General features: G+C 44.3%; 1 protein-coding gene across 1 annotated transcript in view; it reads right to left on the bottom strand.

Annotated features, from left to right (window-relative positions):
- Positions 1-7,672: 7,672 nt before the first annotated feature.
- LOC121302183 (anthrax toxin receptor 1-like) overlaps positions 7,673-14,593 on the bottom strand; it is a gene marked incomplete at its 5' end in the record, with an annotated part of 7,705 nt that continues 784 nt past the window's right edge. The window contains 2 exons of the mRNA XM_041232000.1: positions 7,673-7,915; positions 13,909-13,989. Coding sequence (XP_041087934.1) covers positions 7,673-7,915; positions 13,909-13,989 — 324 coding nt within the window. The remainder of the gene's footprint in view (positions 7,916-13,908; positions 13,990-14,593) is intronic.

Below are 14,593 nucleotides of genomic sequence, written 5' to 3'. Positions count from 1 at the left end.
AAAAAAAAACAAAAAAAACATCATTATTTAAATTTATTTAACATCATGCAATTAAATAAACTACAACGTTAATGCAAAAGTCTACCGGAAGCCATAAGAGACGTCCAGCATGTCATGTTAGATTTCGAAATTGTCATGTTTTTCAATTTAACAGTTTTTTCATTAAGGATATGGAAAACTGCAATGCGGTGTGTAATTCAATATTTTAACAGGTTTCATTCGACCTTTTATAAAGCAAAATGAGTTAGTTCTGTAGGGTGTTGCATTCACAAGGAACCGCTCCTTTTTCCAATAGTGTTTTGAACCTTAAAATGCATCGTTTCCTTGCCAAGCTCCACGGGGTTCGAAGGAACCAAGGCTTCTGAACCGGTGAGTACAAAGGATTTGGGAATCGAACCCTCGTAGATTTAACCCTGATTTTAGATGAGTGAAGAGCCACTGCGTAACCCTAAATAACTGACGGTGCCTGCTGTGCTTTCAGTCGGGGTGTGCTGGCATCTTGTGCCACCCCAGAGTTCAGTGACCGAAAGCCATCTGTGGAAAATGGGACCCTATGTAAATCTTTTCGGATTTGTTTGGGTATTTTTTGTTTGTTTCCTTGTTCTACATTTTCATCTTTTACATCAATATTATGTCACTTTTTTCTGGGTTTGTAAAGCCTGTTATTTATTATAAACATGCTTTAACACTATGAGATTAATTATGTTTTTTGTTGTTCGTTGTTTAATTCAAACAGAATGCGGTGTGATTGCTTTTTGCTGATTGCTGGGGGAAGTTTAAAAGTCCAATATTTTCATGCAGGCTTGTTCTCCTTTTTTAAAAATGATGGGTTCCCTTCTCTAACAGCAGCTAGAATTGTAATCTTTTTTTTTTTTTTTTTTTTTTTTTTTTTTTTTTACTTAGACTTGTGTCTGAAGAGAAGCAAGCGCTGCTGGACAGTTTCATAACTTTGGTACACAAAAAACGATTCATTTATAGTTACATTTCAAAAAAACATTTGAAGATGAAAAGTCCATGATCATTAATCTTGAATTTTAAGTACACGAGTCAGTGTTCCTTGTCTTTTAAATCAAATACAGTAAGTGGAGGCCTGTTGTTAGTTTAGAACACATTCTCCTGATGCTTGGGGCCTTTCCACTGCACAGCTGCCATTCCTTCCTAGGCACTCAATGGACAGTCCTAGGATCTATAATCTGCCTGTGCTGAACCGTCGTAGCTGTGGTGCTGGTGTCTTCTCTTTACTCTAGCTGCAGTACCAGCAATGTGAACCAGGAGGCGCTACTGCATTCTTCTTAAAAACTAGCTGGCTAACAGGCTTTATCCAATCTGCACTCCCCCTCCCTCCCTTCCTCTGCAGGGCCAGCTGGGAAATCAGTTCCTGGCTCCTCCAGCTGTTTTCTGCTTGTGTGATCACAAGCTGCTGATCCCTGATGCCCACGGTCTGGCTGCAGTGGAAGCAGCGGCCAGGGGAATTGATCAGTAGCCCAGGGTCGCTCTGCCAGAACCTGGCACGGCTGTTCCCTCGGAGAGGGCACTTGATACAGTACTGCGTAAAACTTGGACAGCGAAAAAAAGTCGAGTAAGAATGCAGCCTCAGTCTGGGCTGCTGTCTCCACGGAGATTATCTCCCAGGCTGGTAATGGAAAGTAGTTCAGAGGCTGGTTTAAATTTCGCCAAAAAAAAAAAAACTTGCTTGCTTGTTAACCCCACGATGGTTTAGCGCTGCACGGCTTGTAATCTGTTGGAGCCAGCTCATTGAGGCTGATGCAGAATGGGCACACCGGCTCGCTTGTTTATCTGAAAAGTTTGAAATGGGATAGATGGGGATGCAGCATCTTGTTTTGATGCATGTTCTGTTTTTGTTTTGAGAATTATCAAGGCCATGGGGAAAATGATTAGCCAAAATTACACGAGAGCTAAAACCAATACCCGAAAAGTATGCAGTGCCACATTCTAATGGCACGCAGTACACCTCTTGCATCTCGCAGTTCTGGGTCTGTTTGGAAGAGGTGCATCATTTTAGTATGTCAACAATGACATATAATGAGTAAGAAGTAGTGTACAAACAAAACGTCCTTGACCGCTGGTGTGGGAGAATTGCAGTGCACGCAATCCAACCGCACTGTGTTGTTTTTCATTAACTTTGAAGTGCTCTGAAGGTCACGAGTTGACTGGTAAAACCAACATGTTTTTGTAAAGATAGCAGAATGACAGTGTTAGTTGCACTAACAACTTGAAATGCTACTAAATTTTGCTTACAAGAATGTGAGATTAGAAAGAAAAAAAGGGATTAACAGTCCTGCAAAGCGGGATATATTTTGCTATCTTATTTCATTTCTTTTATTAATGTATTCGACAGTGGAGGAGGACCGTCAGTTGACCGCTTCTTTTCACTCTGCAGGCCTGTTATGCAGCCAACCCAGAGCTACAGTGTCGGAGGACAACGCAGCTTACAGGCAGGCCTGCAGACCACGGGTTGCTGGTGTGCGGTGAGCCGAGGACATCCTGGCCGCCCCAAGTCTCCCACGGTCAGCAGTGGAATAGCCTGGACTTGAACTGGCAACCTCCAGACTATAGGGAACATCCTGCGCTCCACGCAGAGCGCCTTTTTACCAGATTCGCCACTCGGGAGCCCCCTAAGTTTTAACGTTATCTTAACATAGTTTTTTGTTGGTTTTTTTTGCAATGGATACTCTAGTCCGTTTGGAACAAAGAATGTAAAAACAAACATTACAAAAAAAAAGGCTTGTTAGTAAGAGGTAGGGGTTTGGAGGTTCTGTGGCTGTCTGGGACTTCGAGCAATGTCCGAGCTCAGGGTGGATGGAATACCGCTGAACTTTCTTAAGGACAATTAATCTGATGGTTTCAAGCTTGCCTGTCATTATGACTTAAACAAGCTAGCTCACTTTTAAAAAAAAAAAAAAAAAAAACCTGGCCAGCTGTTAGAGGGATTGGTTTCCTCTCAAAAAGAAGCCATCCCCTCGCTGTTTCATTAGCAGATTCCTGCTGCTGCAGAGATACCAAATACATTATCTGCTCAATACTACCCTACTCCTGTTTATTCCTTCTTATAAGCAATTGCCGAAAACCCTCAGACTATGTCATGTACAATTTAGTGCTGGCGAACTGTAGAAACTGTCTGTTTAGATTCCCCCTCCCAGACATTAAATAATTGGTAATATTCTCCATGAAACCTCATGTCGATGTAATTAATGTATAGACAGCTGGTTCTCGTTAATAAAATCAGGACTGCTCTGAAGACAGTTTGGGACAGTATGCTCCCCTCGCCCCTTTCCCATCCCTGGTAACAGGCTCTCAGAATCATTACTGCTAATTGTAGCTACAGGTTTACTGCATGTACTGTATCTCAGGTCAGTACACCCCCCTTCTCTCATTTAAAGGAGTGCTTGTCCTAAGAGTTTCAGGTCCTCTTGTTAGCAACTTGCAACAGTGAAGCGACACGATTCATAATGGGCATTTAAAGCTAGGGATACAATTGAATGGGGGGAAAAAAAGCCTAAAAAGAATGCAACAAAACAAGAATTTTTTCCTTATCTTGCTCGATTTCTACCATACAAATCACTTCTACCTTTCATGAATTTGAAGCAATTGCACGAAAGCAGGGCCCAGAAAACTTTTTTTTTTTTTTTAAAAAGCATGAATCAGAATTTCTTAAAATAACAGCTACAACCTTATTGGGCAGCCATTGCACGAATTAAGAGATTAGGAAATGGTTTTGAATATTACTTTAGTCTTGCAGAATAGAGCCCTGTAGTTCTGTCAAGTCTCTGGGTGCAGTGGGATTACTGTCAGTGCTGTCGCCTAGTACAATGACATTTTGTTAGGCTCCTTAATTCTAACCTCATTACCTAAACCAAGGTCCATTCCACAATGACCTTGCTTTGGGTTTGCTGAAGTGTCACCGGATCCAGTAGCAGGAATAAAAACAAAGCACAGCCGTTCTTTTACATGAGTTTATATAAAGCAATGATTACATAGGAGGTGATTGTACTATACATGGGTCTATAGCACAGAAACTAGCTCAGCGTGGTTAACACAGCTCCCCACCCCGGGCCAGTCAGCTTGAGAAGGTTCCTCTGCAAGATCAGTTTAGAGAGGAGAGGTGGAGGTATGAAATAAGTTCTCAACTTTTAAATTATCCCATTACCGCTGAGGTTGCACGGCTGTTGTTTTGGTACCTCTAGGCTTTCATGAGTTTGCAATGGAAACAGTTTGTGTTGCAGGATGCCATACAACCTTAAAAAAAAATTCAGCTGCTTATTATTATTGTAGAATGATGGCAGGTCTATAAAGAGTTATAGCATGGCTATCGGCATATGTTCACAACTGTAAACCGGCACAGCCCAGGCCAGGCCACATTTGCAGGTGGAGACAATGAATCAAGCTGAACCTGGAACATAACGATTGACAGCTATAGGGGAGGGATCTTTTTATGTGCTTTCTCCCCCCCACCTGAGGTGGTCTGGCGATACTGAAACTCGTTCTCTGCTTTGCAGTGCGAATGCACGCCCAAGTGTAATGTGCTCAGGCGCCACGTCCAGAAAAGTCAGTTAAAATTATTTTTAAAGATTGAGAGGACCTCGCTCAGGGTGTCTCCATGCCTGCCTGTGTGCGTCTGTCAGTCTGTCTGCCTGCCTGACATGCGTGTGAAGACAACATTATTAAAGTAAGTGTGGAACAAGGGTTACAGGGTTAGTTTAGGTCTGTGGTTTGTTTTTTTAAACTCCACATTTACAGTGCATTATGGGACTTGTAGTAGTATCTGTTAACCCTTTAAGGTACAAGGGACATGTGTGTCCCACAAATAAAATGAAGCTATGTCTGAATTTTGGAATGAGGTGCGCGAAACGGGGGTTAAATGTACCGACAGGTTGGATCCAGTCAAAAAAAAAAAAATCTGTTGCATCAAACCTGAGGCCGCATGGTTTTCACTCTTAAACGGTTTGATTGCACAAATGGTCCTAACTGCACCTCAGGTGCCTGATCCAATTCAAACTGGCCCAGCCCATACTAACAGGACCAGAACCCATCTCTTAAGCCAGGGGCATGTGTTAACCAAGCATGCGTCACTACAGCCAGATAATCCTTACATTTATTAACCAACAAAAACAAAACACAAAGAAATAAAAAAAACAAAGAAGGGAAAAAAAAACATTTGAAAACAAGCACAGCTTGATACGATAATAACATGCCATGAAATATCACTGGCTTTTACACATACAATAATTTACTATACTGTAGACATAGCGGATGCCCTCCTCCTCACTGGCCTATCCTCGACACACTGGAATGCTTCCATCTAGCACATGGTAAACATGCAGTATAAAATATATACATCGTGAACCCAACAGGTTATTTCTGTTTTGATGTGTATTTTTTTTACCCCCAGTTGGAAGTTTCCTTTTGCGGGCATGACGTTTCTACAGCACGCCCTCACAACCTCCCTCCTACCCGTGCAGTTACATGTGTACTCTTCAAAAAGCACTCTGTCGACAGGCAGAGCTCACTGCGGTGCAGCCTTTGCAAAGCACAGCAAGTCCCAGTAAGTTATTAACTTCCATAGTGTTCTTGATGAAGCTCTACTGCGATTTGCCCGCGCTCGCATCCAATGCCAACGCCTTCCCTTTGCAGATTTACAGCCCGCAGTGAACTAGTTCTGAGCAATCGCTTCAAAACAAACAAAAACGGCTTTGCCGTTGGCTTGTCTTCCGACTGCCTTTTGCCTTGCAGAGATCTAGCCCTGCTCACTCTTGCGTTCAGGCTGTGCCACTGAATTGCTCTTGCCGTTTCTCTTTCCGTACTGGCATCGGGGCAATAAGGGTAAATAATACCTAGCTCCTTGTTGCTGCTCTAAACTACAAACCCATCCTGACGATTTTGTCAGCATTCACCTTCAATCACTCCAGGAAACATGCATATAGACAGACTGTGACACAGCCAAAAAAAAAAAAAACAGCATTAGCACAGTCAGTAAACCCTTTCCCCTTCATCAATACCCGTGAAGCTGCCTAATTCTTCTCAACCTTGTCGATTTTATTTTCGTGTTACGCACTCGCCACACACAAGGGAATAGTAGATTAAAACCAAGGAAGAATGCATTACTCTGTTCTCTCTCTGTTAGGAATCTGTTCACCTGCTTTTCCTCCTAATATGGCCAGAACAAGCAATCTTAAAATCTGTTGCCAGCTCCACAGCTCATTACTGACATGCAGTATTTCCAGTACCCAGCCTGGGCTGGTTAGACCTGCCTCTGCCCTTAACCATCTCTCTTTATGCAACTGGAGCTCATGCCATCCCAGTTACAGGTAGATCGTACACTTAGCAGACAAACACTACCAGGGAGCTTTGCAACCAAAAACAGCTGCGCAGGGCCAGTGAAACAAAATCCTGATTGGAAAATCTGAAAAGCTAACCGGTCTCTGAATTACAGGAGACAGAGAGCTATGTGATGAACAGGGCCACAGCCTTTCAATTAAGACCTAGGGAGAGCCTTGCATGCCTTTTCATAATTCTGCACAGGATTTTAAAGGGAATTCCTGAACACTCTTCCATAAATCAAAAATCTGAAGCGTTGCGCTACCTGTGGGGTAAAAACACGTTTCTAGCAGACCTCACAATAGCTGCAGCTCATTATCCCCCACAAGCATTGACACATTCATCAGAACAAGCGAGGATCCACTTACTAGAACCAGTACCTTGTATAGAATCCAGTCTGTAAACTAACCAGCTACATAGACCAGGACCCATTATGATAAAGGTTTCTGGTCAACCCCTGAACTCAAGGGATCCTTGGAAGGCATTAGGAGGCATCCTGACCAATCATTAATGCCCTCATGAAGTAATCTGGTCACGTGTATATATGTAGTACCAATGCGGCTGCACCGTTTCTTTGCCCAAATGAGAGCAATGCTGCCAAGCGCAGGCTAGACTTGAATGTGTGGTTAAAACAAAAACATCTATATTCTTACACTGACAATAAAAACTGAAGTATAAGCAAATATTCGCTTCATGCAGTCCCAGAGTTTGATATCGGAATGCAAACAGAAAGCCACCATGAGGCAGCTCACGCCGATGGTAAGAGATTTTCAAGCAGCCCCCTCTCCGGTGCATTGTCAGCGCTCCCTGGTGGCTGGATACAGGCGGTGCAGCTGGCGGTTGGCATGAAGAGGGAGGGAGCGACGTCAATGCTGGGTAAGGCCTGTGAGGCTGACGCAATTTCTGTTTTTCCTTCGTGCAAACGCCATCATGTTGACCATGCAACAGAATTTTGGTTAAATAAAAAAAAAAAAAAACTATATATAAAAAATGATAAAATGAAAAAAAATCTATACGAAATACACAAAAACTAAGATGGAAGAACGTCAGCCGTAAAAGATTATAGTCTATAGAAGCCCAAAAAGTGATCAATAGTGGTTTGGTATTGGGATGATATCACTTCCTGTGAATGCAGTATTTCCTAGTCTGCACGCCACTGAGGAAGTGATGCTGCGTCCTGCTCGCTTGAAGTCCTTCCAGGTCACCTAGAGTGAGGGTCGGGGAGGAGGGCGGTCCGGGGGTGGGGCTCTACAGGGAGGCGGAGCCAGAGGGGGAGGGGGCAGACGCTACCACCACTTGAGGAGGAGCCAACTCCACCCCCGTTACGTATGCCTCCTCAGAGTCCCCCTCCTCGTCCCCCTCCACCGTCCCTTCGCTCTCCCCCGGCCTCCACCCCATCCTCCCTCCCACCTCCAGCCCCTGGAGGGGAGGCCTCCCCTCCGAGGAGGGACACTCCTCCCCCTCCCTCGTGGGGTGGAGGGGGGGTGTAGAAGGGGGTGGTGTAGATGGGGGTGCTGTGGTTGTAGATGGGGTATCTGGGAGGCGGCTTGTTGACTCTGGTAACGTTGATACATCGTCCCTGGAATGAACAGACAGGAAGGAAAGGGTTACTGTTGGGCTCCACTGTTGCGTAACACTGGATATTCAGTGTCAACAGCCAGGTCTTGTGACTTCATTGTTATGTAGCTTAGACATATTTTCTAAAAAGCATGAGGCTTGTTTTGATATGTTATTATGCAACATTTCATATTTCATGAGTCTTGTTACTCACTCAGCGAGACATTCTTGTATTCTGACCCCTTAGAAATGTTTACCAGGACATTTTTGCACAGTATTTTTGCACCTTTACCGTGCTTTTTCCATAGCTTGCCATGTTTTTTTCATATGCTTTACCAGACCTCTTTGTGCTTTACAATGCTTCACTATGCTTTACCAGACCTCTCTGTGCTTTACAATGCTTCACTATGCTTTATCATACCTCTTTGTGCTTTACAATGCTTCCCTATGCTTTACCACACCTCTCTGTGCTTTACAATGCTTCACTATGCTTTACCAGACCTCTCTGTGCTTTACAATGCTTCCCTATGCTTTACCACACCTCTCTGTGCTTTACAATGCTTCACTATGCTTTACCAGACCTCTTTGTGCTTTACAATGCTTTTCTATGCTTTACCACACCTCTCTGTGCTTTACAATGCTTCCCTATGCTTTACCACACCTCTCTGTGCTTTACAATGCTTCCCTATGCTTTACCACACCTCTCTGTGCTTTACAATGCTTCCCTGTGCTTTACCAGACCTCTCTGTGCTTTACAATGCTTCCCTATGCTTTACCACACCTCTCTGTGCTTTACAATGCTTCCCTGCTTTACCACACCTCTCTGTGCTTTACAATGCTTCCCTATGCTTTACCACACCTCTCTGTGCTTTACAATGCTTCCCTGTGCTTTACCTCTCTGTGCTTTATGCTTCCCTATGCTTTACCAGACCTCTTTGTGCTTTACAATGCTTCCCTGCTTTACCACACCTCTCTGTGCTTTACAATGCTTCCCTATGCTTTACCACACCTCTCTGTGCTTTACAATGCTTCCCTATGCTTTACCACACCTCTCTGTGCTTTACAATGCTTCCCTGCTTTACCACACCTCTTTGTGCTTTACAATGCTTCCCTGCTTTACCACACCTCTTTGTGCTTTACAATGCTTTTCTATGCTTTCACTGTGCTTTATTTTACCCCTTCGAATCCGAATCAAACCCCAAACTACAGACTGAACCGTCTGCCGCACAGCGCTGGCCAGTCAGTGAAGCCCAGGAAGCAGTGTTTATGTATTATGAAGCCCCTCTTGGGGTTCTCTGTGCTGGGGTAAATCAAAGACACGGCCCTGGCTGCTGAGCCTCTGAGTCAGCAGTGAGAGGAGCAACTGGGCTGTTAGCTTCTCAAAGGAAATTCACTTCTTCCCCTACTTGGTACTCAAACCTTTCAAGAACAGCCTATTTTTATTTTATTTTCTGTCGGCACCATAATCCGTCAATGCTCGTGGAAGACCCCCCCACCATCTTCCACCAACATAAACACTGCAGTTTGTACAGCAACTCTATAGCTGGGGATTGCGGCATCATTTTAAAAAAGGTCTACCGGAAGCCATAAAAGAGTGCAGTGTGTAGACTAGCGCTCATTATTATTAAGGAGCTGGTAATGACAGTGCTGAGAGTGCAGTGTGTAGACTAGCGCTCATTATTATTAAAGTGCTGGTAATGACAGTGCTGAGAGTGCAGTGTGTAGACTAGCGCTCATTATTATTAAGGTGCTGGTAATGACAGTGCTGAGAGTGCAGTGTGTAGACTAGCGCTCATTATTATTAAGGTGCTGGTAATGACAGTGCTGAGAGTGCAGTGTGTAGACTAGCGCTCATTATTATTAAGCTGGTAATGACAGTGCTGAGAGCTGGAGTGTGTAGACTAGCGCTCATTATTATTAAGGTGCTGGTAATGACAGTGCTGAGAGTGCAGTGTGTAGACTAGCGCTCATTATTATTAAGGTGCTGGTAATGACAGTGCTGAGAGTGCAGTGTGTAGACTAGTGCTCATTATTATTAAGGTGCTGGTAATGACAGTGCTGAGAGTGCAGTGTGTAGACTAGCGCTAGTGCTCATTATTATTAAGGTGCTGGTAATGACAGTGCTGAGAGTGCAGTGTGTAGACTAGCGCTCATTATTATTAAGGTGCTGGTAATGACAGTGCTGAGAGTGCAGTGTGTAGACTAGCGCTCATTATTATTAAGGTGCTGGTAATGACAGTGCTGAGAGTGCAGTGTGTAGACTAGCGCTCATTATTATTAAGGTGCTGGTAATGACAGTGCTGAGAGTGCAGTGTGTAGACTAGCGCTCATTATTATTAAGGTGCTGGTAATGACAGTGCTGAGAGTGGATGTGTAGACTAGCGCTCATTATTATTAAGGTGCTGGTAATGACAGAGCTGAGAGTGCAGTGTGTAGACTAGCGCTCATTATTATTAAGGTGCTGGTAATGACAGTGCTGAGAGTGCAGTGTGTAGACTAGCGCTCATTATTATTAAGGTGCTGGTAATGACAGTGCTGAGAGTGCAGTGTGTAGACTAGCGCTCATTATTATTAAGGTGCTGGTAATGACAGCTGCAGAGCTGAGAGTGCAGTGTGTAGACTAGCGCTCATTATTATTAAGGTGCTGGTAATGACAGTGCTGAGTGCAGTGTGTAGACTAGCTCATTATTATTAAGGAGCTGGTAATGACAGAGCTGAGAGTGGAGTGTGTAGACTAGAACTCATTATTAGACCAGGACTGAGAAACAGACCTTTTCACTTTGGCAATATGGGATCTTTATTTTGGCAGCCGGGAGATTATCAGATTTATTTATTTATTTATTTAAAAAAGGAAGCTGCTGTGATCTTTTCAGAGTGTTCTCAGATCACAAGGGAGTTTACTGAAACGCTGGCTCTGCCAACAGAAACAGAACCCCAGGAGTGACTACAGAACCAGGACAGACGCATTCCGCCAAATTCACACGGCTGTCCCCCTGAAAGAGGACGCGAGGCACAGCCTTGCTTAATATCATTTTACACAGTTCGAAGAGCAGCTTGGCAGGTAAATCAGATTTGTTTTGTGCGTCTCTTTGTTTTGTGTTTGTTTCATTCGTTGCACCCTTTATAGGACTCGGAAGTTTGAAGCGTCCGCTTGGTTTGGTTCCTACAGAGCTCTCAGAATTCCACCTTTGCTTTATTTTGCTTCAGACTTTTACCGCTCCCTCCTGGCCTCCTATGGACTTCGCAGATTGCGTTTGCTCTATAATCCAATAGTACCTTCAGTCTTCGCTCTTACTGTGTGCTTATTCCCCGGTGGGGATAGCCCTCTGTATGTGCGCGCTCTGTTTTTGTAGATGGGGTGTCAGTGTGTGTGGTGGAGACGTGAGAGCAGCACATTAAAAGCCTCTGTCTGATCAAAGGGCTCTTTCTCCGCCCCCTGAGTCAGACACAAGCCTGGGATTCGTACACATAAACTCAGTTACATGATTCCTCAAGTGGGACTGGGCCTCTTCAATCCTGCACGTATCTGGGATCGTATCTCTCTGCCCTTTAGTGAGCTGTCTAACCCAGGAAATGCCTGTTTTACAGGAGAGTTAAGAGGCAGTATTAAGGAGGCCTTTGTAGTCAGATGCTGGGGGAGAAAAAAAAAAAAGTTCTTACCAAGAAGTCTGTTTCTTTTCAAAAGAGGGATACGCTACAGAATCGTTTTAAGAGGCCCATTCTGACGTCACCAGCGGCAATACAATTTGAAATGCGACTGCAGTGCGTTTGATGTCCAGCAGGGGGTTAAGACTTGTGTGTTTAAACTTCACTCCTTGCAAGCCTTCCCTGGAGGGATCACACGCTCGAAGGAAAGGAAAAAGTTCTTTGAGAAAAGTTTTGTCTAAAAGTCTTTCTCAAAGTCTGGGCCATGATGTTTCTTTTAGTTTTGGCAACTGTATTCTTCCAATGATAAACTTTTTTTTTTTTTTTTTTTTAACAAATACATATTTTTGAAAACTTACAGGCCAATGCACCACGAGAGAAAGCAGCGTGTTTTGCCGGCGTTCGTCCCACATGAAAAGCGTTCCAGGAACTCTGCCCCTAAGCCCTTACTGTACACAAGCTTGTTAAAATTGAACAGATACAGGAATCCAGCGCAGGGACCTCTTCATGTGGGCAGCGTCTAATTACCTGCTTCCCTGAAACTAGTCACAGCTGCTCAGCACGGGCAGAATCAAAGAATATCCAGTGGGGCTGGTAACCATTATTGCTGCGCTTTTAAACCCTCGAAAGACACAATGTTTAGAGGTCAAAATACAGACTCTTATTCACTTCCTGCCTCTCTCTGTGCCCGTCTGCCAATCTGTCAGTCTTCCTGCCTGCCTATCTGTCTCCCGCTCTGTGTCTGGCTGTCACTCAACCTGGTGAGCACTATACCTGTCTTGAATTTCAATAATCAAGCAAGGCAACCAAGATGTATGTAATAATAATATCTATTTTTATATAGTGCCTTTCATAGTGGATCACCATCAGAAAGCTCTTTACAGAGGTAGGCTGCGAACTGTGCATTATATGCAGAGTCACTTCCAATAGGACATTGATTTAACATCTCATCCGCAGGACGGAGCACAAGGAGGTGAAGCGACTCGCTCAGGGTCACACACAGTGAGTCAGTCAGTGGCAGAGGTGGGATTTTAAAAGAAAAAATTCCCTGTATATTGGGGAAAGCAATCGCAACGCATTGGAAAAGTTAATTTTTCTCATCCGATATATAAGAAATGCACTTGCAATTTTTAATATTTTTTTTTTATGGGAACATAACCGACTTTTAACCTCCTCGAATATAAATACAAAACCCGAATGTGATGACATCGGCATATCTGCAGTGATGGGTGATGACCCGCACACTGCTGCATGAAGTCACTCCAACAATGGGGTGGTACCAGTACACTGAACAGCATGTGTTCCAATGATCTCGTGCAGGCTGCGAATCATTACCGAGAAGAGAGCTGTGGGCATTCAAAAATGTAACATTTAATACAAGTGCAATCCTGTGACAGTCAGCCCTACCCTGCGTTGCCTGTGCACAGTTTGTTTCCCCCGTACTGTGCTTTAGTGTGCTTGCCCATATACTTCTTTCTGTGGTGTCAACCATTATCCAAACTGCTTGAAGCATAAAAAAGGCAGTGAATTGCTTCAAGTATACCGTGCATTGAAATCGTTTGCAAAAAAATGCATCAATCATTTTGGTTTTGCAACGTAGGTAAAAGGAACTGCCTCCAGCCGCCCCAACTGTCAACCGGACCCCCTCCCCAAGCCCCCTCCTTTATTAATCCCCAGAGAAGTCCCGCACTGTACTTGAGGAAGGTAGCTGGCTCCCTAATTACAGATTTATAATGGATAGAGCAGACCCCGGTACCCAGAGGAGGGCTCTGTGAATACTTGCAGGGAAGCAGAGCACTCCGGTCTTCAGGAAGCCTGTTTTATTAGAACCAGCTGCAAGCCGGGTCAAGCCTGCGGGCTGCAGAGCAAAAATCCCCCCGCGCAGCTCAGTGTCGTTTCCCATCAAGCCTATGGAGAGCGGGGGGGGTAAGGCTGTACCATTTTCCTTGAAAGGGGGGGTGTGCATCGGCAAACTGATGACAAGGCACAATCCTGCCTAGATTTCTGCTGCTGCGGTGCTCACGATAATTATTCTGTAGTTGCCTGGGAGACGAGAATTTTTTCTCTAAAGGCAAAAAATTATTTAAGTAATCAAGAGTTCCGCTTTGAAGTTGTAGAGTACGTTTCACTTGGGCGGTTTTTTGATTCAGAAACGGGCTGCGTTAATAAAGCTAGGGCTGGAGGGCGGGAAGGAATTTTACAAGGATTAAGGATCACAAACCTCTTCCAGTTTCCCAGAATACCAAACATGCCCACCCTCTTTCCCTCTCTCCCTCTCTCCTGTACCTAATGATTGTTGACTCCAGGCTGCTGAATCGTTGTCGTCCGGGTCCCTCGTTTTTCAATCTAATAAATCACAGCTGCTTTTACCTTGTCTCCCGGCAACGGCCTCATCACTGACACCCGGTCATATCCTTTCTGCAGCAGCAACCACAGCGCATCCAGCTTCCCCTGAAACAAACGGAAAAGCACTTCAGCCTCCGGACCACAGGGGGGCGCTCACTGAAACACCCGCCAGCTTACGCTCACACAGCGAAAACCGATAACACAATCGCACTTAATGAGGAGGCATGGTCTTGAAAAGTACGGGAAAGGAGGAGTAATGTGGTAAACAATATATTAACCATTGTAAACATGTCAAAGAGAGTAGTTAGCGGTTGGTTGCACTGAACGGATGAACAGCTGAATTTATTTAGCTGAATATTATAATTAGTAAGATAACAGAAACAAACTGTAGCGTACAGCTTAGTGAGTACATACCAGGTCCAGAGGAAAACACAGACCTCCAGATCACTGAGTCTGAGGGCTCTCTCCAGGGTAGAGGTAATCTGATCAATTGCCTATCTCTATTACATTAGTGGCACGTACTGTATCTAAACCATAGCGTTCCATTTCAGAATGCAATGTGGGTTATGGGCACTAATAAACAAAGATTTGCTACTCAGTCTGATCTTATCCTTGTAGCATAACAAAGTGAGTATAGCCCATGTGTCCTTTAATTTGTCAAACCGGCCACACACGTCTCCAACAAAACACCCTGGTCACATGACCCCCT

The sequence above is a fragment of the Polyodon spathula genome, chromosome 29 (assembly GCF_017654505.1).
Source record: "Polyodon spathula isolate WHYD16114869_AA chromosome 29, ASM1765450v1, whole genome shotgun sequence".
In the NCBI taxonomy this organism is placed as follows: Eukaryota; Metazoa; Chordata; class Actinopteri; order Acipenseriformes; family Polyodontidae; genus Polyodon; species Polyodon spathula.
This window is presented reverse-complemented; position numbering and strand designations above follow the sequence as displayed.